This window comes from Manacus vitellinus, unplaced genomic scaffold (genome assembly GCF_001715985.3).
Source record: "Manacus vitellinus isolate BGI_N305 unplaced genomic scaffold, ASM171598v3 scaffold_0_pilon, whole genome shotgun sequence".
Taxonomy (NCBI): Eukaryota; Metazoa; Chordata; class Aves; order Passeriformes; family Pipridae; genus Manacus; species Manacus vitellinus.
Genome location: NW_021938789.1, coordinates 33,998,041 through 34,020,270, shown reverse-complemented (window position 1 = coordinate 34,020,270; position 22,230 = coordinate 33,998,041). Strand labels below are relative to the sequence as shown.

General features: G+C 35.3%; 1 protein-coding gene across 1 annotated transcript in view; it reads left to right on the top strand.

Annotated features, from left to right (window-relative positions):
* Positions 1–3,294: 3,294 nt before the first annotated feature.
* TLL1 (tolloid like 1) overlaps positions 3,295–22,230 on the top strand; it is a 76,270-nt gene continuing 57,334 nt past the window's right edge. The window contains exons 1-5 of the mRNA XM_029959453.1: positions 3,295–3,346; positions 4,498–4,608; positions 8,723–8,803; positions 10,902–11,054; positions 13,016–13,133. Of these exons, the coding sequence (XP_029815313.1) occupies positions 3,295–3,346; positions 4,498–4,608; positions 8,723–8,803; positions 10,902–11,054; positions 13,016–13,133 (515 nt within the window). The remainder of the gene's footprint in view (positions 3,347–4,497; positions 4,609–8,722; positions 8,804–10,901; positions 11,055–13,015; positions 13,134–22,230) is intronic.

The window sequence follows — 22,230 nt, the reverse complement described above, 5'->3', positions numbered from 1 at the left end:
TAAACTGTGAATGGATTGTGTGGAACAAAATGACTCACTAAGATAGACTATACTGCACATAGCTGTGTTGCTTCAGGGAAGTATTCAGTGACTCAGCTGTGGAAGAGTCTGCTAATTAGAACTGCTGTGCTTGTAGGTTTAGATGAATATCTACCCTGAAGCTGGGCCAGCACACTTTTTGTCACCTCTTGCTACATGAATTACTGGTCAGACTTTGAAATGTGTTGATTATCCCACCCCCTATCAAAGGATGTTAAATGAGCTCTTCAGATTTCAGTCGTGGTTTGCAGTTAACTCTTATGTTTTTTGTTGGCTGTTCTTGGCAGCTTCTGCGAAGGGTATAAAGCATAAACTTCCTATGCTTTCCACTCCCAGTAGCATACCAAAATTTGAGCCTTTTTTTTCAAAATGCCTTCTAATATTGCCTTAATCCTCTCATTGGTATCTTTTCAGTAGAGGAGTAACCTCTTTGTCAAAACAGAACAAGAGAATACCTGTGTGGCTGATCACAGCTTACATTTCAATTTGAGAAAGTCTCAGTTGAGCATGTGTCTAGACTGCAGAGTCATCAGAACAAATCGGGTCCCAAAAATGGTTTCTGGGTGGTGATGGTCTCTGAGGGGGTTGGTCTCTGGGTGCTGTGATGGGTAGTCAGGTGCTCCTGACCTGGCACAAGGCTGAACTGGTTTTATTCTGCTACGCTGCTGATATTTCTTAAGTTTATTGTCAGTCTTGCATTTTCAAATTAAATGAAAAATCTATCTCTAACATCAAGTTATTGTGATCACGGAGTAGATAGATAGGATAAGAGTTAATATGAAGCAACCTTAAATAAGTAGAGATACATTAAAGTTCTGTTTCAATCACTTTAATAGTTTTTGTCCTTTTGTTTCATTTTTTTTCATGCCGAGTTGGTTGATTATCAAACTCTTGATAATTTTCTGGATGAAACTTGTGAATTAAATATCTATGAAAAATGAGGGAGGTGAACAGCTGAACTGGTCAATTCTGTCAGATGTTCCTTAGAGAGAGTTAATAAAGCTCTTAATCCTAACATGCTTTTAACAAAGTCTTTAACATCATGCCTTGCATACCCAAACAATCCTCTGCTTGCTTTCTGTAAGCTTAAGATTGGTTTGTGACATGATGAAGTATATGGACTGACTTCTTCAGATAGTTTCAGGCCATAAAAATTTTAAGGCAGGAGATAAAAATATGGTCTTCTCTAGTTACAAAGTAGTTTGACGCTTACACCGGCATTCCAAAAAATTAAAGGATTCTTTTAACAGTTATGGGAGATACTTTTTTTACTTCTTTTGATAATTCAGGTGGGGTTGTGCTTCAGGCTTTGAAGGGCAGAATTAATATTCAGTGTAGACCTTTCATTGGAAAGAAGATGTACTTTTAAAAAGACAGTTCTCTTTTTATCAGTTACTGATTGCTTGGACTATATTGAAATTAAATAGCATCCAGTTAACTGTTTTGTCATTTGCTAGGTAAAGTGAAATTAATTCAGAAGATGAGAGGTTTAGTTCACTGAAAGTAAAGTGTCACTTATTAGATTATGGTAGAGTCAAATGAGTTCATTTTATTAAGGTTTCTACATTACATCATGTTTGTCATCTTCTGCAAAATAGAATTGTCTTGAGTAAAAAGAACCAGTGGCCTAAAGAAAGTTCCAAACTTTCCAATATACTTTTAATCAAATGATCTTATATATTTCTTTCTTCAGCGTTAACTCGTATTTCTTTAATACATCAGAGAATGTAGCTGCTATTGGTCATATTGTTATATTATTGTGGTTTTATTATTTTTTAACTCAACTTTGGCTTTGGTTGCTAATCAAAAGCTAGGTAATGGTCCAGATATTTAACAAAAATAGCATAGCTTTGTTTTCCTTTCTAACCCGACAGACAAAATTGTTAGACATTGCCTGAACACTGACGTATATTTTATATATTTGCACACAAATTCAATACTTTTCTATCAGACAAATTCATAGGATTTAGTCTTTGCTATTTCTATTTTCTTCTTAAAGTGAATGTTACCACAGTGAGGTGGTAAAAATGATAAAGAAGCATCATCAAGACTAGGGTGAATATTTTCCACTAATTTTTTTCTACTTTATTATTAGTATGAAGTTTGATTTGCCTCGAATTTTCTTATTTATACATTAGTATTACACATAGAAACCAAAATGATTTCTGCTAGTGCATTTCTGTCAGTGAGGTATTTTTTTACATCACCTTTTGTTAATTTGGAATCTTCCTTTTGTTAACTCTCAATATCACCAGGAAAGAAAAATGGGTTTGTTATTAAGCTTTAGCACTTCCTTGAGTTTGGTGTGGACAATCTGTGTGACCTCTGCTGAGGCACATTTTGTCTTTATAGACTGAAATGTTAATAGTTTCTTCTTTTAACCATTTTCTGTTCTGTTTGTTCAAGTTTGCAATCTTTCAGTGTGCTTATACAGTGGTCCCTGTTATGAATGACACTCAAGAGAAATCTAGAAGATGTTTATAAAAGTAGAAGTAAATAATATTTGATTCAAGTCAGACAGAGACTACTGATTTATTTCCTTGTTATTCAAAACCCTGATAATGTAAGGGTATTTTTTCCTAGAAGCTTAAGGGAAAAAACCCTAAACCACCTAAAGCTGCCACTAGCTCTGTCTCTTGACCTGATGGTAAAAACCATCGCTGGTGAAAACAGGCTATCTAGAGGAATAATGTAGCCAATGTGTCCAATGTGAGGATAAGAACAGTAACCCTTGGAAGGACAGTGTTCTGAAATGTACCAGAAGTCACTGAACAGTTTTAGTAATGATCTCAAATATTTGTGCAAAAGACTATATACATGAGAATATAAATATTTGGGAAGACATAAATTGTTTGTTATATTCTTAATTGGAAAGTTTCACTTTCAGTTTGGAACACTGTGTAGGTGATCTGGGGGTTTTCTTAAAGTATTTTACAAGGCAGACCAAAGGCATAGACAATGCGATTTCTACTAGTTGCTTTGTTTTCAAGAAAAATAATGCAGATAGGAGGAAGTAATGTAATATCTGGAAGTTCTTTAGAAATACCTATCTTTTTGCTTAAGTAAAAACTCTTTTTTATAAGGATTTGATTAAACACTAATGAATGTGAACATCAATAAATTAGAAATACATAACTTTTGCAGCAACATGAAACTACTGAGAATATTATCTGATGAGTGGTCTCTAAAATGTGGCATAAAGAATAGATAGAGAAAAAGAATACTAGTTAACAATAATGTTTAGGATAAGTTTGAATGGAAGATGACCAGAGAGACTTACTTGGAAACAGCTGGACTTTGGACAAGGGTTAGTTGCATGGAAGTGATGAAAACAATTTGCTGTAGAGCTGTAGTGCTGTAGAGCACTAACGAAGCAGTTAGTGGTGTCTCCCCAGATGGGGGAAAGAGGGAAAGGAGTTGAAGATGACACTAAGATTGAACATAGGGGTTTTGTGACTCTGAGGGGACAAATAATAGAGCTATTGACAGAGGCAGTGGGAAAAGGAAGAATTTGGATAAAGATAATGAACAACCCCTTCAGCTCATGTTAATTGGTACATGCTCTGTTGACTTCATTTACAGCAATTGAGGATATGGCCTGTTAAGTTCATCTTTAATGGTAAGTTTAAGTTGTCAGGGAGATCTCAGGATAAAATCTCAGCAAAAAATAGGTGGAGATGAAGGATCGAGGTTGTAGGTCCTGAATTCTTGGAAGTGGGGCTGTATCATGGTCCACTGAGTTGTAGTAGCAGCTTAGGGAAGATGAGTTAACTATGCAAAAGTCAGAAGGAAAGAAACTGGAAGAAAACAGGAAAAGAGAGAAGAAGGAACCCACCAAAAGGGCCAAAGGAAGGTTTGAAAGAGACTGGAGCTTTGAAAAATAAAGAATTTGAAAGCATTCAGATAGTGAGAAAAATAAAAAATAAAAGTGGTTTTTACTCAGTTTACAGAAAAAAGATAAACATATTAATTATCTAAGGGAAACGTAATATAGAAAGTTAGTGAAACATAATAAAAATTCCTTCAAATAATTCCCATTTTCAGAGAGATGTTAGGAAATTTAAAAGTTGTGGTTTTCAGTAGTATATGTTTTTACTTCATAGTTCAAATTTTCACTTCTCAGTGTCTTTTCTGCTTTATTGTATTTACTTACATACTTTATTACATGCTAAAATACTAAAAAAATATTAATAGATAGGTATTACATTTAAATTATTGCATTTAGGCAATGTGCATAAAAACTAAATAGACTGTAAGATTTTGAAACAAATTATTTGTCTCTTGCTATGTACTTTTCTTTCTTTCTTCATGTAAAAACATAGATCAGTAAGCAAATATACGTGATATATGTTTACCATATACTTTCTCAAAGGATGTAAACATGGCATCATATTCTTCAGATTGGTTTTATTGTCCAAATAAATTCTTTAATTAAATTGAGCTCTTTTTTATTTAAAGCTGTCTTTTGGGGAGATATTGCCTTAGATGATGAAGACTTAAAAATCTTTCAAATTGACAGGACGATTGACCTTACACTGCACTCCAATGAAAGACTTGGCCATAACACAGGTATGCTATTTCAATCTTGTTTTAACTTATTTTTCCTGTTAGTTAATTCCACATAGAAGGTAATCTCTGTTTTAAATATGGAAAGTCAATATAATGTCTTGGATAGCGTTAATTTACACTTAAAAAATATTATACAAGGAGTATAAATTTGTTTTAGGGAAAGAAAGAGAGAAGTAGAAATTTTAATTTTATTCTGGCATTTCTGATAAAAAATATCGTGTTGAACTGAGGAGCAGAAGCTGGTAGGAACCATGAGTGTACTCTGCAGGTGGTCCTGAGGGAAAGGAAATTGTACAAAGCTTTGATTTCTTCACTGAAAGTTCCTGATAGTGGAGAACCTATGGGTTACCCTAGAGACAAAACTGGGGACCTTGGATTACCATCTCTCCTTTTGCTCTTTTTTGTGTTTCATCCAGTTCTGTACCTAGATCCAGAAGCAGCATTAGAACCTCATCCTTGCTATAATTTACCTTGTCTAAAAAGCAACTATTTATACAGCATTTTAGTATAGGTTTATTTGCTATTGTTAACATACAATGCACTATTGCCAGAACTGCAATCTGATTAACACAGGCAGCTGGATATTCAGACGCATAGATAAAGAGATATTATTTATGTGTACATATGTGTGCTTGCAGAAGAGAAAAAACATAATCCATATCTAAATGGATGTCTATCTAATGTTTAAAAATATTTATCCTTTCAGGATCTGATTTGTAAATTGATAACTGAGAATTTGTAAATTTTCAGGTTATGATACCATAAAAAGACAAGTTACTTAGGAAAAGTCTGGGAAAAATGCTATTAGAGAATCTATAAATGTAAAATTAAAAATTATTTTCTATTCAGCATGTTTTATATGGTCCTGAACTGAGATACTGTAACTTATTCCTGATATGTGGAAGTACATTTTTCAGGTGAAAGAAGCAATTTTAAATTTAAGCTTTCAATATTGATAACTTTAAAAATATTTTTACTCTTCCTATGTAGATGTTGTGATTAGACTATTTAGATGACAACTTGCAAATTTATTTTATCTTTTTTAAATCCACTTGTCTTTTCAAGGCAGGAACAGTGTTGATAATTTCTAGATCTAGACTTGATTTTAAAATGTTAGAATCAGTGGTCTCCCTGCCTCCCTTCCCCCAAACAAATAGTTTAAATTGCCTTTTGAAGGTATTTCAGGCAATAGTTTTGTTGACAAAATGTAGACTAAGATCACTCATTTCCCCTTGGAGTAATGCAGTCAAGTGATTTCTTTGACCCGATGACTCCCTTTTCTTGTTTTCTTCTTGCTTTTCTATTTCTTCTTTTTAACTGCAAAGTTGTTCTTTTTCTTTTTGTTTTGTTTTTTTTTTTTTGTTAATGGCTACAGAAACAATATACATTATTAAGCAGTTTTTAAATTATATTTAATATTATTTAGTTTTTCCTTCCTTACATGTTTTGTGATAGACACATTATCTTTTCTTGTGGATGGTATCCTATTCAGGATATCGAGTCACCCTGTCGAGGATTACTAACATATTTGGATCAAATTTTTCTACCTGTGTTGCAGAAGACAAGTCAATCCAACTGTGATAGTCAGCAGGACTAAACTTTTGACAACAAGCTTGAGGTTGATGACTTAATGGCTCTCAGTGAACCCTCAGCATTCTTGCTTTTTCTAAAAACAACATTGGAGAACTCAATTTTGCACTGCACATATGTAATTTTTTTCTACATTTACAGCATTCTTGGTGCATAAACTTGGAATTTAGCCTATTTTTGCAAACTGCACAGCCTAGTGTGCTTTTCTCCCCTTAATTCCTGAAATAGCAAATTACCAACAACTAGCTAGTTGATATTAAGTAGCAACTGGAAAAGGAATGTAAAATGTCTGTAATATAGCCAGCAAAATTTTACCTTAGTTATAAACACAATTGCAAGCTTGAATTCTGAGCATTCTCTGTAGCTGGTCTTCACAAACTAAAGGTGACGTGGTAGAAGGGTTAGATACTTGGTTGTAAACCATGAAGATGGAGTGGTGGAGACACACTTGTCATTGCAACTCTGATTAAAATCCTGAGGCTCACAGGCCCTGATTCACATTATGTGACTGCTCCTTTTGGGGAGGATTATCTGTCTGGATTTGTCAGATAATCTGTGAGCTTCCCGGAGTATGGCTCTTTTATTTTATTTTTCATTCCATCCAAGCAAAATGCATAATCATTGTAAACAGAAACAACAGTAGAGCTGATAAAAATTTTATGTGTATATTGAGTCAAAACTGCCTAAACCATCTACCTTCTCCTGCTTGAACTGTGAGAGGACACAGCAAATATAAATTTTTTTAAAACTTTTTTTAGGCTGTGTGGCTTGGCAAGACTTAATATTATTCATATAAGACAGCTTAGTCTAGCTGAGATACTTTTTCTTCTTTAGTTTTCGCTAAATGAAATACACAAGCAGTGGTAAGACAAAAGTGAGAGTTGTTTTTTTTTTCTAGAAACATGGTATAATAATTTCCTTAAGTAAATAATGGATTCTCTGGGGGGTTTCTGTTATTTCTGAAAGATGATGCTTTTAAGGACTTTTTAATATTCTTTTAGAATCTTTAGCTATATACCTTGTTTTATAAGATGAATGGTAACATGAGAGACAATTACATTAATGATGATCAATGTTATATTCTATGCAGTATATGCTATAGTTACTATACAACTTGTTGGAAAGGAATGTATTACCTCATCTATCTAAAATGTTTTTAAAAATTTGGAAATTTTTTCTCGAGGGAGCCAGCAACTATGTGACAGTGTAATCCAAATAATTAGGCACATTGTTATTCACTGAGCAACCACACACTTACTTGCCTTTTATGGAATTTTCTCATGTGCAATATGATTTTAAGTTACTGTTTAATAAATGTATTTTCTACATATATGTTGAAAGTTTTCATAGGAATTTTGGAAAGGTCTTTTTAATGGCAGTTGGAGGTGTCAGTGGTCTGTTTCCATCTTTTTACTTTTTCTATTGTAAAAGTAGTTTAAAAATTCACTTGTCCTGTAACAGATTGTGAATTGTAAAATACAACCTAGTGCAAAATTATGAAAATCACAAGACTTTCTGAACAATTCTGAATGATTTAATTGACTAGTGCAGTGTTGTCAGTGTTCTTGCTTCTGGTTTACTGGTGATTGAAAAGGCACTTGCAGCCACAACAGGTTTATATGTGAAGGGTGTATGTGTCAGAATGCATGCAGTAAACCCAGAAATGTGTTTTATTTCTGTAAATGGGATGGTAAATGTTAAAATAAACTACTTCATAACTTAGATTTTCGTTGATTGCTGTAATGACACAGATATCTATCTATCTATCTATCTATCTATCTATTTATATGCCTGTGAGGTCTTACTGCAATATACACCAGCTTGTGATGTTTCAAAACCTTTAGAGTGCATTGACATCTATTTGCATGCTGGAAAAAAACCCCAAATATTTCATGGTAAAATCAAAAATATTAAGTTTACATCAATTTTGTTGGAGGTTTTTGGTTGGGTTTTTTATGTGTGGTGAAGGGTTGGGGTTTTTTTTGTCATTTGTTGTTGTTGTTGTGGTTTGGGTTTTTGTTGGTTTTTTTGGTTGTGGTTTTTTATTTTTTTTGTTAGTTTTTTTTTCTGATGAAACTTTGGCTGTTTGCTTTCTCTCTTTCCCTCCATTGGAATGAGAAAACTGTGGCATGCACTCAGGAAATTTCTGTAAGGGAAAGCCTTTTAGCTGTCAGTCAATATAGCTCTGAGGATGTCAAGGTCACCAGAAACAAAAAAAGCTCCAAATAATGATTAGATGATGTAATTGTCATGACTTGCCTGACTAACAAAGAGATGTTGACTTACATTCATGGAATGCATATTAGAAAATTTTTCAGCTAATAATGTGTTTTTATTGCATTGTCAAGAATACTTGAACAATTTTTATGCAAATCATTAAAAATATTAAGTTGCCTTTAAGTTGCATTGCAGATTTTATGGGACATTTTCTAATTTCTCCAGGCTATATAGTTGCTGTAGGTTTAAGATTCCATGTTTTTAACTTTTGAAAATTTCTTTTTTTTTTTTTTCTTTCCTTTTAAAGGTGGCTTTGGAGAACATGGAATGTCAAAAAAACACGGTGCCCTCTATCAGCTTATAGAGAGGATAAGAAGATTTGGCTCTGGTATTTTCAGTGTTTAAATTAGCAAGTTGCCTGATGTCATAGTGTATCATGAACGTTAATGATGATAGTATTTTAACACTTTAAAACCTTCATGTATTGCTATTGGCATAAACAAATTATGAAATAAATAGTGCAAGAATAGTAATAAAGAGATTAGCTTTTTGTTGTTTTTTTTTCTTAGATTTCTACATCAGTATCAAAAGCTAAAATACATAGTTTTAAATCTTGTATTAAAAACTGCTTAACTTTGTTGTATGGCTGTGTTCACAGTTATCAGCTCAACTAATATCCATACAGTGTCTTTTCATGGCAGGTAGGCTATGCTGCATAGCTACTAATTTTGTTTGTTTCTTTCTTTTTTTCTGGATCCAGGTGGGGCATTCTGATGATTCATACTGTGTTTGAATCATTTGTAGTGTGTTATGCCGAACAAGCACGTTTTTATATTAATCAATCATGCTCTTGTCGGTATAAATGTAGTTGAATTCAACAGCGCACAGAAGTGGAATCCCCAATAATACTGGTTGAGTTTACTCACTGTATTTAATGCAAGGAGATGTCACTTTAATATCATGAAACGTCAACTTCAAAAAGGAAAATATGTAAAACTTCATTGTAATTGTACCACATTTTGTCTAAATGTATCTTGCAAGGTTAACCAGAGCATGGTAACTGCCTTTGCAGATGTGCTTTGATATATAATTTTCATTCTTTATAAGAGATTTAAAATTTTAGTATTGCATAAATTCTTGTAGTCTTTCACATGCAATTTGGCATAAATTTCTTACCTAGAGTTCTGGAGTGCACTGATAAAAATAATTTGAAATGGTAAAACATCTATGTAAACATCTGAAGTGGTTCAATAATGATTGCATATTAAGTGTAACAATAGTTTTTCTGTAAAGTGTCTACCTGTTGTGTAGACTGTTGCATAATTCCCATTTACACACTTTTTTAATTACAATGATAAGTTACTTGTTTTACCTGAGTGTGTTGTTTTGTTTGTTTTTTTTTAATCCCTGGAATTTTCTGTATCATTCCTGATATAATTTGTTGCATGCAGGTTGTTACAAAGACAGGCTTTTCTTCCTGTGTATCAAAGAGCTTTCTCCCTGCATTGTGCTGGAGCTTCTCCCTTTTCTTCTTTTTGCTGCTCTCTCAGCCCTGGGGCTATTCCAAGATTCCTTACTGCCCAGAATCCTTCCTGATTCTGACATAGTCATTAACACTCTGGTGCACCTGGTATCACAGGGGATTCTCACAGAAAGAAAGTGTGCTCTTCAATGAGGAGTAAGATTTCAACTGCACTGCGTAGGATTTGTTGATCACCTTTCAAGGGATCTGTTTTTTATGAACTGCTCAGATCTGCATACTAACCTATAAATTGCTTCAGAAGAAACACCTGTTCTGGTGTGCAAGTCCTTGTCTAACTATCCTTATCCTTTTCTGTTGTCACTGTAGGTTTCAGCTGATTTAGAAAGATTTGACTGTAATGGAATGAATGGTGGTAATATCCCTGAGAATGGTAGATATTTTTTTCTCTTGTAAAGAAACTCCAGCCATGAGTAATACTTATTCATAGGGCCCAAAAGTTAGTTTATGAAAAATGTATCGACTTCTTTCTGCTCTGGTGCTTTTTCCAGATCATACAATAAAAATGAAAAAGATAGTGAATGTTTTGATTACTTTGAGTCTGTCCAAAGACTTTCCTTCTTTGCTGGAAAAATACTGGTCTATTAAAAGGTCCAAAATAACACTAAAGCCAGAAAAAAAAGAACCCCCCCAAACCCCACTAAAAACACAGTGTAATTTTCCAAATATTTTTATTAAAGGAGAAAATTTAGATGCAATTATGCAATGCTCATTCCAGTTGATAAACATACGTGCAAAATTGTTACTTGAGATATGTTTAAAAAATGAGGATTCAGACTTATTTCAAGCCTTTCTCAGAAAACTAAGTAACGATAGACTGTCACGTAACAGCAATGTCCTACTTTTAAGAGGCATAAAGAAATAATCTGAGTTTGACCTGCTGGAAAATAGTTGTTCTCTTTGTGTGTGTGTGTGACCTCATTCAGTATTTTAATTATCATTACAGGTTTTGAGCAAAATAATACATCTAAAGGAAGAACTACTGCAAAATTCTCAGGGAAAAATGAGAAAAACCGATTTCCTAGAGCTGCTACATCACGAACAGAAAGAATATGGCCAGGGGGTGTCATTCCATATGTTATAGGTGGAAATTTCACTGGTAAGCTTTATGCTTTGGATGGAAAGAGGAAATATGATTTTTTTAAATTACCTTCTTCTTCCTTTTTTTTTTTTAATTTTTAGAAGTGAAGTCATACTATTAAAGTCAAAAGAAAAAAATCTTAGTCTAATTAATTGTTTTCAAAGGCAAGCTACATAATAAAAATGTATAACTACCTCTTAGAGAGGGAAGGCTCTTTTTCTTTGCTTAATATTTCCTGTTGCATGTTTGTTTCCAAGAGCCAAAGTAACAGAATGTCAAGAAATCTGTTTTTCGGGGGATTTTTTTTTTTAATGCAGGATATTTGGCACAAGTATATATCTAATTCAACTGGTGTGACATATATTCTACTGAACTGATTTCACTCAACAAACTGACTCAAATGTGTTTTGTCATTCCTCAGTTTGGTTTTCAGATGGGTACACACAGACATTATATATGACAAGAAGAAAGACTGCCAATAGAATTCTTGGCAGAAAACTGTAGAAAAAGTTTAAAACATTTGTTATCCCTGAAAAATATAAATGGATCAATATCGATGAGAATGTAAGAGATAATTTTAAAGAGAATGGAGCAAAAAAACCCAAATATAATGGGAAAAATATGTAATAACATTTACTGTGCATGACAATACCGGGAACCAAAAGAAACATGCAAATACTCACACATTGCGTATATATGGAGAAACCATTCATTCCTTTCAAACTGACATCTACAGTCAAACTTCCAGTTTGTGAATTTACATAGTACTATACCAAAAGTGACCTTTGCTTTAGGATTACTATTTTCTGAAATAATCATAGTAAGCTAAATGAAAGCATACCAGATTAAACATTTTGCCTTTTTCATAAAGAAAGTCAAATTCTAAAGCTTGGAAAATGTTGCTTAAAGATAAAGGAAAAGGGCAAGATTGGATGGAATAACCTTTAATTTTTAGAATCAGATATGATTTGATCTTGCCATTTTTACAAACTTTGAAGTTTTGTCATCTTTAAGTTTAAAAAAGATTTGATTTTTTTTTTTAATTATCCTATACTGTAACCTGCAAGATGGATATATTTCTGTTAGCAAATTCTTACCAAATAATAATGTTCTTTTTGAAGCAATACAGCTATATTCTCAGATACTGCCCCTATGTCAATAAACTTTGTCTTTTGTCAGGCAGTGAAATTACATTGCTGTGCTCTCTGAAGTATTGTGTACTGGCTGGCTTTGTGTCCTGTGCTGAGAGCTGGCCTGGCTGCATCTGCATGTAGGGTATAGCTCTGACCTTTTCTGAATGTGTTTCTCATTTTTAAAACTAGTATCTACGTGCGCTTAGCATTTTACCAAAGTCTTAATTTCCCACTTTTGATATATCATTTGTTTTCTGAAAGATTTTGATGCAAAGAAGAAGAGACTTGTCTGTGTTGAGGTCAGCCTTATTTAAATCAAATGCTTCGACTGGTATGCCTATTTACATGGCTTAGATTAAACTGGTCTCCAGAGTGGAAGGCTGTAGGATTTTTCTTTCTTTCTTTCTTTCTTTCTATTAGATAGATAGCTAAAATCCAAGGTTCCTCAGATTTCTTTGTTTTCTCCTTTCTGTTTTTTTTTCCCCTCAAGGTGATTCACTTGATGTTCATCTGGGAAATTGCGTAGCAAATATTATGCTGATGCAGGCACATAAACAACACTGTATTTCTTCCTCTGGTGTAAAATAGTTGTGGTTTTTATTGCAGGTTTTGTATTTACTAGAGTGTGTCAGGCAGTATCAGTTCCCTTGCAGGCACATATGGTATGATGAGATGATGTTCTGAGTATGCCTTTAATTGGAATCTGGCAGTACATGGGACTACTGGGACACACAGGGCTTCGTGATTCACTGACTCCTTCCAGGCCTATATTCCTGGTATGGCTTGTAAGGAGAAAGATGCAGTTAGAAAAGTCTCTTATTTCATCTCATGCAACTGTCCTTCCAGGCACCCAGCGCGCCATGTTCAAACAGGCCATGCGGCACTGGGAAAAGTACACGTGTGTTACATTTATCGAACGAAGCGATGAGGAAAGCTATATTGTTTTTACATACAGACCATGTGGGTAAGTGTGAGTGTATGGTAACAGATACTTGTGCTTTTAGTATTTCGGCATGTTTCTCAGCTTTGCAGTTATAAGGGAATATATTCTTCCCAGGAAAATGAATAGTTACTGCATTTCAATGATACCCATGTTCTGCCTGACTTTTAAGTTCATTGAAACCAGTATATGTAGTAACTTTGTGAAGTTACATCTCTTTTGTCTATTTCTAGTAAAATAATCTTGCTATATATACCCAGATATGAGACTTATGTTTGGCTTTCAGTCATGCTTCTAATATTTATATGCATTGTTCTAAAGGTATCATAGGTTTGTCATTTGTTTATTCTTAGCTTTCTCCATGTCATTGGTGAATTATGTATGGACATCTATCCCGTATCCTTTTTCCACCTTAATTGTTGTTAAATGTAGTTTTATCTCTCGTATCCTTGCCCAGATTTGTTTAACGACCAAATTCATGACTATTTTGCAAATTCCTTTTTCTAGGTCACTCGTGTGTAAAAGTGAACAGAACAGGTTTTATTATTCATAGGTGCAGCTTTCCATTAATCACCATGTTCCATCTTCAGATATTACTGCTCATTAATGCCTCAGTCAGCTACATTTGTTATTTATTCCACTCAGAATTCTTGATTTCATATAGTGGTCAGTGAACTTCCTGAGTGGACCATGTGTATTTCCCAAGAAGAGTGCACACTACCTGTGTAAATTCTGTACTTCTGACAGTCACCTCCTATTTGGGTTGTAGGCTTCCCAGTGAACAGTTCTCTGTCTTCCTGACTTCTTGATCATTGAACCCTTTGTATGCCTACTTTTGAATTGTATTAGGATAGGGAAGTGAAAAGAAGTTTTGGGACCTCCTTGCATTGTAGAAATGATCCTGAATGTATTTGATTTATAGCCCATAAAATTACATGTAGAATTATTTGTTTAAAGTACCCATGACGTTCTTTTTAAGGCATAGGACAACATAATAAAACCCAGTCCTAAGCTATTTTAGAAAGGGATCACCTTTGCCTCTGAAAGTCTCTGAGCTGCAGATCCTTGCAATTGGGGAGCTTATTCTGTGGTTGCCTGTCATGTTCTTATGCCACTCTAGGTATGCTGTAGACCCCTAGACTGCTGTTAGAAACAGTGCCAAATTAAACAGACTTTTGTTCTGAGCCAGCATGGCTATTATTTTAGTGAACACAACCCATAAGATAGAATTCACCCATAAGATAGGATTGGGGGATGCTGACACACAGCTGCAAGAGAAATGGGAAGCAGAGAAAAGTCATGATGGTTCCCTTGTGCTCACAGAGGCAGAAAGCAGTGTAAATTTAAACAGAAGAGTGTGAAAGATATAAGTGGTTTCAGTCACTTTAGAAAGAGAAGTATGAAGATATCTGCCAAATGTAAATTCTACAACTTCAAAATACCCAAAGCCAAATGACAGAAAATCTCTCCAGAACTGTTCCTTAGGCTGGTTGATGCTTTATGAGATCAAATCACTTTAGGGGGAAGGCTGGATTATAACCAGTTTTAACCAGAAAGTTGGAATATACTCAGTATCTACTTTCAAAGTCAACATTATCCTTTACCAGTAAGGTTGTTTTATTGGTGGGTACTTTGCAAAATACAAATAATTTAAAAAGTCTGTAACAAGTTTAAAGTAAAAACAAAGAAGAGTGTGGCTATTAACAGTGCATCAGTGATGAAACAAAACCAGACCAAACAGAAGGGGCAATTGAATGTGGGTTTTTTGTTTTTTTGTGGTTTTGTTTTTTGTTGTTTGGTTGTTGTTTTTTTTTTGTGCCCATAAGTCGTTTCAGGAAGGGCCAGATAAATAAGAGCCTATATTTTCTGGGTGAACAGGAACTGCTGTGCACTACCCACCAGCATACAGTGCTGATGCAGGATTTTCCACGGAAAGAGCCCAGACTAAAGCGACACCAAACCAACTGCAAACACTTTCTGGGCTACATGGCCAGTTGCGTAAAATTAATCTCAGTTCTTTCCCATAGCACCCTGCTGTGTTGTTTTGTTAGCACATTGTGTCATTATTGTTTGTAGTACCATGGCAGCTAACATTCACAGATGACAGAGATTTTATTGTGCTTAGGACTGTTGAAATAAAAAACTACATGATAAACCCTGCCCCAAAGAGTGCACAGTCAAACCATAACACATTTAATGAAACAAAGTGGACAGTCATATATGTGGAAATTCAGGTGTCTGTATCTCAGATGTCTCAGATGACAGCACTAGCACACTAGCAAGGGAAGTGTTACTGAGCCATTGTAAACATTAAGGATAGTTTGGAGTGTAATGTATTACATCTTGAAACAGTTCAAGGGAAGATCATCCCAGAAGGGCAGTGATGGAAAAAGCATATTTGAAACATAGCAGTTGGTTATCAGAGATACGTGACCTTCCTAAAGTTGAGTGGTTACATATCATCAGTGGACAAGAGATAAGTTTTGATTTTTGAGTCCCATAGGACTGTAAGGAATCTCAGAAAGTTCTCTGATATATTCTTAAGACAGAAATAGCTATACCTAAGTAATTGCTGATACATGCTTGTCTAACTGGTTTTCTAAAAACCTGCAAAAATGAGTATTTCACAGCCTGTTAGAAATTGTATTGCTTCAGCATCTGTAATATAAGAAATGTAGGAAGTTGAGGGCAGTAGTTTTGGTCATAACTAAACCAGATATTTCTTACTGCAGTTAAAGTACATTAACTTATTTTTTCTGCTCACTATGGCCATAGAAGAGAAATTATTCTTTTTTCTTTTCAAAGGAATCTGTTACATAATTTCCGACTTTTTTTATGTCCACCTTCAGTTCTATTTTCTTTTGGGCCTAGAAAACACCTAATTCATTTAATCTTTCCTGATAAATAGTGTTTTCTATGCTTTTGATCACACTGTTTTGTTCTTTGAGATTCTTTTCAACTAATTCACATCTTTCTTGAAATATAGGGCCCCAAAACTAGGGCATGTTTGTCCAGATGAGTCATTACTTCTGCTGAGCCAGTGTGACAGATATTCATGTATCTTTTAGCCCCTCCTTCCACTTAGGTACCTAAGCATGATGGCTCCCTATTTCTCAACAACTGCCACGCTCAATATGTGGTCAGCTGGAATGTGACTCCAAAAAAGGGCCAGAGCTCTTTTTGTAACTCTGACACCCCATCATTAGTTTCAGTGTGTACCATGATTTGCACATCTTAGGACATCAAATAATTCCATATTTACCTTTCCAGATCTCTTCTTAAAGTTATTGTGAGTTCCAGGTTTGTCTTCATAATATTTAGCAGTCTTTTCTTGAACTGCAAATTTAAAAGGCATCTTCTCTATCTTAACTTATTATAATATTCGAGCTACCTTTATACCTCCCTTGGTATCAGACTTCTCTGATTTGCTTGTGGACAGCTTGTTTGGAAAAATGTCAAAAGCTTTACAGCTGGGTCCCTCCTTCCCATCAGAATAATTTAATCTGCTGAAGTCTTAAACTGTAATTATTTATTATCATGGGTTTATTTAACTTGAGTTTGATAACAGCTAATTGTTGAAGTATAGTTTTGTAGTACAGATGAATCACTTAGTACTTTGAAATTTTGTAATTACTGATAGTCATTTGTACCCACGACCTCCAGATGTGAGAATAAGAATATAGTATTAAGATATTATGGTTTTGATACTTCTAGCAAGCAAGCAGTATATACTGCCTTTAATATCTATTACAGCAAATATTTATGCATCTAGTTGAACAGGGCAAATGAAACTCTTAATTGGTAACAGATTTAAAATACCCTTTGTTCACTACTGCTTCTCTATCCTTATGTTTTTTCCTATCAAATTGAAAGTGCCTGAACACACAAGCAGTATACCTCTCTGTATGCAAACCTAAAAAAGGGGCAGCAAAGTGGAATGGCCTCAAGTCACCTGCTCTTAATAAATATTAGAGTACAAGATCAAACTTCTTTTTATATAGTGAAACAAAAAAAAGAAAAAAAAAGCACAATTAGTCATATTGTTCTGGTAGCTCAGCATGCCTTTGATCTCAGTTTGTGGCAATTTTTTTTCTCCACTAGAAGACTTAAACACTTTTTATGACAAAATTTAGATGACATTGCAATCAATATTGTGTCCTCTTGTATGAGTATTTGACAAATACATCCGAGACAGAGATTTGATTTTTCTGTTTCATATGCTTCTCCAAACATTGTAGACTGAACAGCTTCTGAATGTTTTAACCTCTTTTGAACTTGTTGTATTATATAGGCATATAGTATATAATAAATTGAATAGGCATAGCAGGCAAGTTGGTGAAACAGGTTAATTCATTGCCCGAGGTGCACTTTTGCAGCATTCTTTAGCTAAAGAACATGTTATAAAAGGTGCTCAGTAATTTTTATGAAATGAGAAGAAATCAGAGTTGTGCTAAATAATCTGTGCACTGGGGAAGGCTGACTCATGCTCTCAGGTGTTGATTAACCCTGGCAGCTGACACTCCTCCTGCCCATAGCTTCCCTGCTGGCTGTGACGTGGCCTGCAGCCTGTGTGTGAGCAAGGGACAGGTGACTGGTTGCCATAGTCTAAAACACAGTGCATTAACTCTCTCAGGGATGATTTATGTTAACACACTGGAATGGGCAGCTGTTAGCTGAGGGTGGACTCTGTTGGCTGTATGTTATTGAGCAGGTAAAAAAGCAGTAGCCACTTCTGCCATCACTACAGGTCCTCTTAGGGCAGTGAATCAGAATATTTAGTAACCATGATTGTATCTTGATCCCTGACAAAAAGCAAATTCATCAAGCCAGGTCATAGCCAATATCTACTTTTTATGGATCAAGTTATGTTTGTGATTGAAAGAGGTGTTTTCACCAAGAAAAAAACTCTGCCTCCAGAGTGAGATTTTATTTGGGAATTTTGTGAACCTCTTTCTCTTCGTGTAACATAGGTGATGATATGCAGTCCTGCTATGCTTACGAAATTCTGCAGTTTTTCATCCACAATTTCATACAGTCAGTGCCATGGCAAGATGATGTTGTGGTCTATGCTGATTTTTATATTATCACATTCTCAAGAATGCAGCTTTTTTAAAAAAGCGCAGCGTTGACCCTACCTGATTCTTTCTTCTTTCATATTAATTTAAGAGAATGAGTATGTTGTTCCAGTAGTTTCACTGTCTCTTTGTCATTTATTTCTCATTGCTCACCATCATTGATGAGCTAGACTGATTAAATGGAATTAGAGATTCATAAATAGTTACTGTCTCCAACTGCTGTCTGGTACAATAAAGATTAAAGAGATGAGCTTTAAAAGCTGCCAGTTGATTCAGTTTAAGTGGTGTGACAAGTACTCAGACAGCACAGAGGTGTCTTTATCTTTTACCAAACACACCTGGGGTCAGACTCATAATATTGCAAATTAATTTACTTCATAGATTTTTTTTTCTTAGTTTCCCTTACTCTTTTTCTCAATGCAATTATTGAAGTGATCAGAACCTTGTAGCTTAATTGGATGAATCTGTGTACTTGACATGACACTCAACCTAACAAATCCTAATGAACCTCTATAAGTGTGCACTGCTGCTGTTACTTTAAGACTTGTATTAATTCTAATTTTCCTTGGCATGTAAAGAAACACTCAATAAATTTCTTTACATTTTCTCTGAAGTACTTGAAATCTATCAAGTAACCTGTATAGGGGAATTACCATAGTCCTCTGGCTGCTTAGTTTTTTGGAGGAAACCAGCATTAAAAAAATAATTTCCAATGTATTGGGGCTTAGATGTACAATGTTAGACAACCTAGAGGAATACTATGTAAAAGATTAGGGTTAATTTTTTTCTTCTGAAAAGAAACATCTTTCAAATGTGTCAGATGAGGTATTCTCAATCACTAAACACATTTGATAATGCACAACTTTTCTTGTTTTTCACTGCTGTAATAGTAAAATGTCAAATTATTTTGTCAAACACCCAAAAATCTGTCTGATTTATGAAATACCACTAACAGCTTTCAGAAGTGATCCGAAACACCTCCACTTTCAAGAAACAATCATTTTCTTGGTATTTTTAGTTGCATTTGATACTTTGGTTAATTAGGTATTTATTTACCATATTTTCTTATTTATGAATTGTCTCAATAGCTTAGTGTTTTGTACAGGCCATTTTGTTATTTTGCTTTTAGTACACTGCTGTTGCCTGACCTTTTCTAAGATACAGTGCAGAACCTTAAAAATTTGGACCCTCTTTTGTTCTAAAAGAAGTAAAAAGGACAGGAAGAAATAGACTGTAGTTAAATTCTTGCTTTATTCTTTTGCCTTGGTTATGAATAGTGTCAATAAATGCAAAGCAGGAGACATCATAGAGGGTACTATATAGAATTCTTTTTTTCTATTCATCCCCAAAGTATCCTGTGTGATAATTATATTGAATATATATGGAAATTTTTAAGCCACCAAATATGTTTTTGCTAGCTGAACTATGTAGTGTATATGAATTCAATGACATAAGCATGTTAAAACTATTGAAAATGTGTTAAATGTTCTACAACTTACAGTCTCAATAACCTTGATATTTTTTAAGCCATAAATAATGATTAATGTTCTTTAGTTCTGCATTGCAATTTTTCTCTAAAGAGTTTCCACACAGTGGTAAATATGAAGACTCTGCAGAAGTATTTAGACTATTTTAAACAAAAGAATTCATTCTGCTGTTTCATAATTATATTGGTTATCCTGTCTTTATTCTTATCAATCTCTTGCACTGTGATCATGTGTTGTATTCAGATCGTAAAGATTTTTAATTACAAATTACATTCCAGGATTTAAACAAATGAGTTTAAATCTGTTCAGTCTCCAAGGTGTATTTTGCAGGATTATAGGTGAATGGAAAACTAAATAGGTTAAAATTGGTTGTGTAGTAGAGCTTGGAGGGTTGTGGTAAGACTGTGACTGAAAGTGCAGTACCACAGGGGCTTATCCTGCAACCTGTCCTTTTTAACATCATTATCAATGACCCATGAAGAGGTGAGAGTTCATGCTCTCATCAGCTTTGAAGATGACACCAAGTGGGGAAGGGGGGGCAGATGATAGCCTCAGTAGTAGAGCTGCCACCCAAAAGGCCCAAGGCAGGCTGGAGGAACTGACCAACAGGGACCATATGAAGTCCAACAAGGGCAAATGCAAAGCCCTGCACCTGGGAAGGAAGCGCAAGATAGGTCGGACACTGCTGGCTTGGGAGAAGCTCTGTGGAGAAGGCTGTGGGGCAGTGAGCTGGGCAGAAACCAGCCATGGGCCCTGGCATAAAGGCAACTGAAAGCATCCAGGACTGTGTGAACAGAAGCACAGCTGGTGACTCAAGGGAAGGGATCATCCATCTTTACTCACTGCTTGCTAAATTACAGACTGACCCTACATCCAGTTATGGCCCCCCAGTTCAAGAAAGATATTAATAACCTGGAAGGACTTAACCACAGGGTTGCCAAGATGCCCAGGAGCTGGAGCACTTGCCCTATGAAGAAAGGCTGAAGTTCCAGTGTTTGCTTAGTTGGAGAAGATGGGGCTTCAGGGGGACCCAGCAGTAGCCCCCAGTTCCTACAGGGAGGGCAAAAAGAAGAGGGAGCCAAGCTCTTCATGATGGTCCTTGATTGGAGAGCACAAGGCAACCGACATAAGTTGAAGAAAGAGAAAATCAGAATGGGTATAAGTAAAAAATATTTTACAGCATAGACAGCCAAGTATCAGAGCAGGTTGTTCAGAGGGGTTGTGCTGTCTCCGTTATTGGAGGTTTTCAAGACCAGATTAGGTAAAGACTTGAGCAACCCTGGTCTGCCTTCATATCTGACCCTGCTTTGAGCAAAAAGATGGAGTGGAGACCTTAAGAGGTCCCTTCCAACTCTAATCATGCAAGAATCAGTGTATTTTTATCCATATTTAGTAGTCTGTAATGTGACTTTTCACAGATTGCATATGTTTTATGGATTTCTATTTTTTAAACAACCCTTAAGCATTGCAGTGCATTTTATCTCTGCACATGTTAAGGTATAGCATAATTACCATACTGATGTGTATGACCTTGACATAAGTAGGAAGTCCTAATCCATTAAATTCACCTAATATGGTGATGGTGACACACTTTCACAGAATGCCAGTTACTTTATCTGATTGATTCTTGAGTTTTCTACCATGACTTCTTGTAGACTGCCAATGCAAATGCCATATCTTAGTCCTTACTTCAAAGTGTTGAATATTGTGTGAATATTGTGTGGTCACTGCAATATAAAAAGACATGAAACTATTAGAGGGTGTCCAAAGGAGGGCCACAAGGAAGGTCAAGGGTCTTGAGGGGAAGCTATATGAGGAGTGCTGAGGTCACTTGGTCTGTTCAACCTGGAGGAGACTGACGGGAGACCTCATTGCAGTCTACAACTTCCACTGATCTCCGCGGTGACCCAAGGGAACGGCCTGAAGTTGCATCAGGGGAGTTCAGGTTGGATATTAGAAAGAGGTTCTTCACCCAGAGGGTGGTTGGGCACTGGAACAGGATCCCCAGAGAAGTGATCCAAACCTGACAGAGTTCAAGAAGCGTTTGGATGATCCACTCGGGTACGTGGTGTGACTCTTGGGGATGGTCCTGTGCAGGGTTAAATGTTGGACTTAATGATCCTTGTGGATCCCTTCTGACTCAGGACATTCTGCGATTCTGTGAAAGAAAGATAAGGAACAGTGTTTTCTACAAGATATGAAGTCTCAGACCTATAGCAGCAAATGGGAAATTCTATACTGGGGATAGGTGGTCTTCAATGGCTTTTTGAATGAATGAACTTTTCTGAGAATGAGGAGTTACTGTAAGTTCTACTACCTTTAGCTCAAAGTACAGTGCATACTTCAGCATTCTCTCTCTAGTTTGATGGGACGGTAAATAACACTATGTAGGAGGTTTAAAAAAACCCCAGCAAAACAAAACAAAAAAAAATACCCAAAAGCTTCTTAAGAATGCAAACACTTTTCTCTCCAGGGTGAGTATGAGTGAATGAGAGGGTATATGAACTATGGTAATATCCTTATTGTACAAAAGAAGCATATTCAAATAGTTGAGTGACT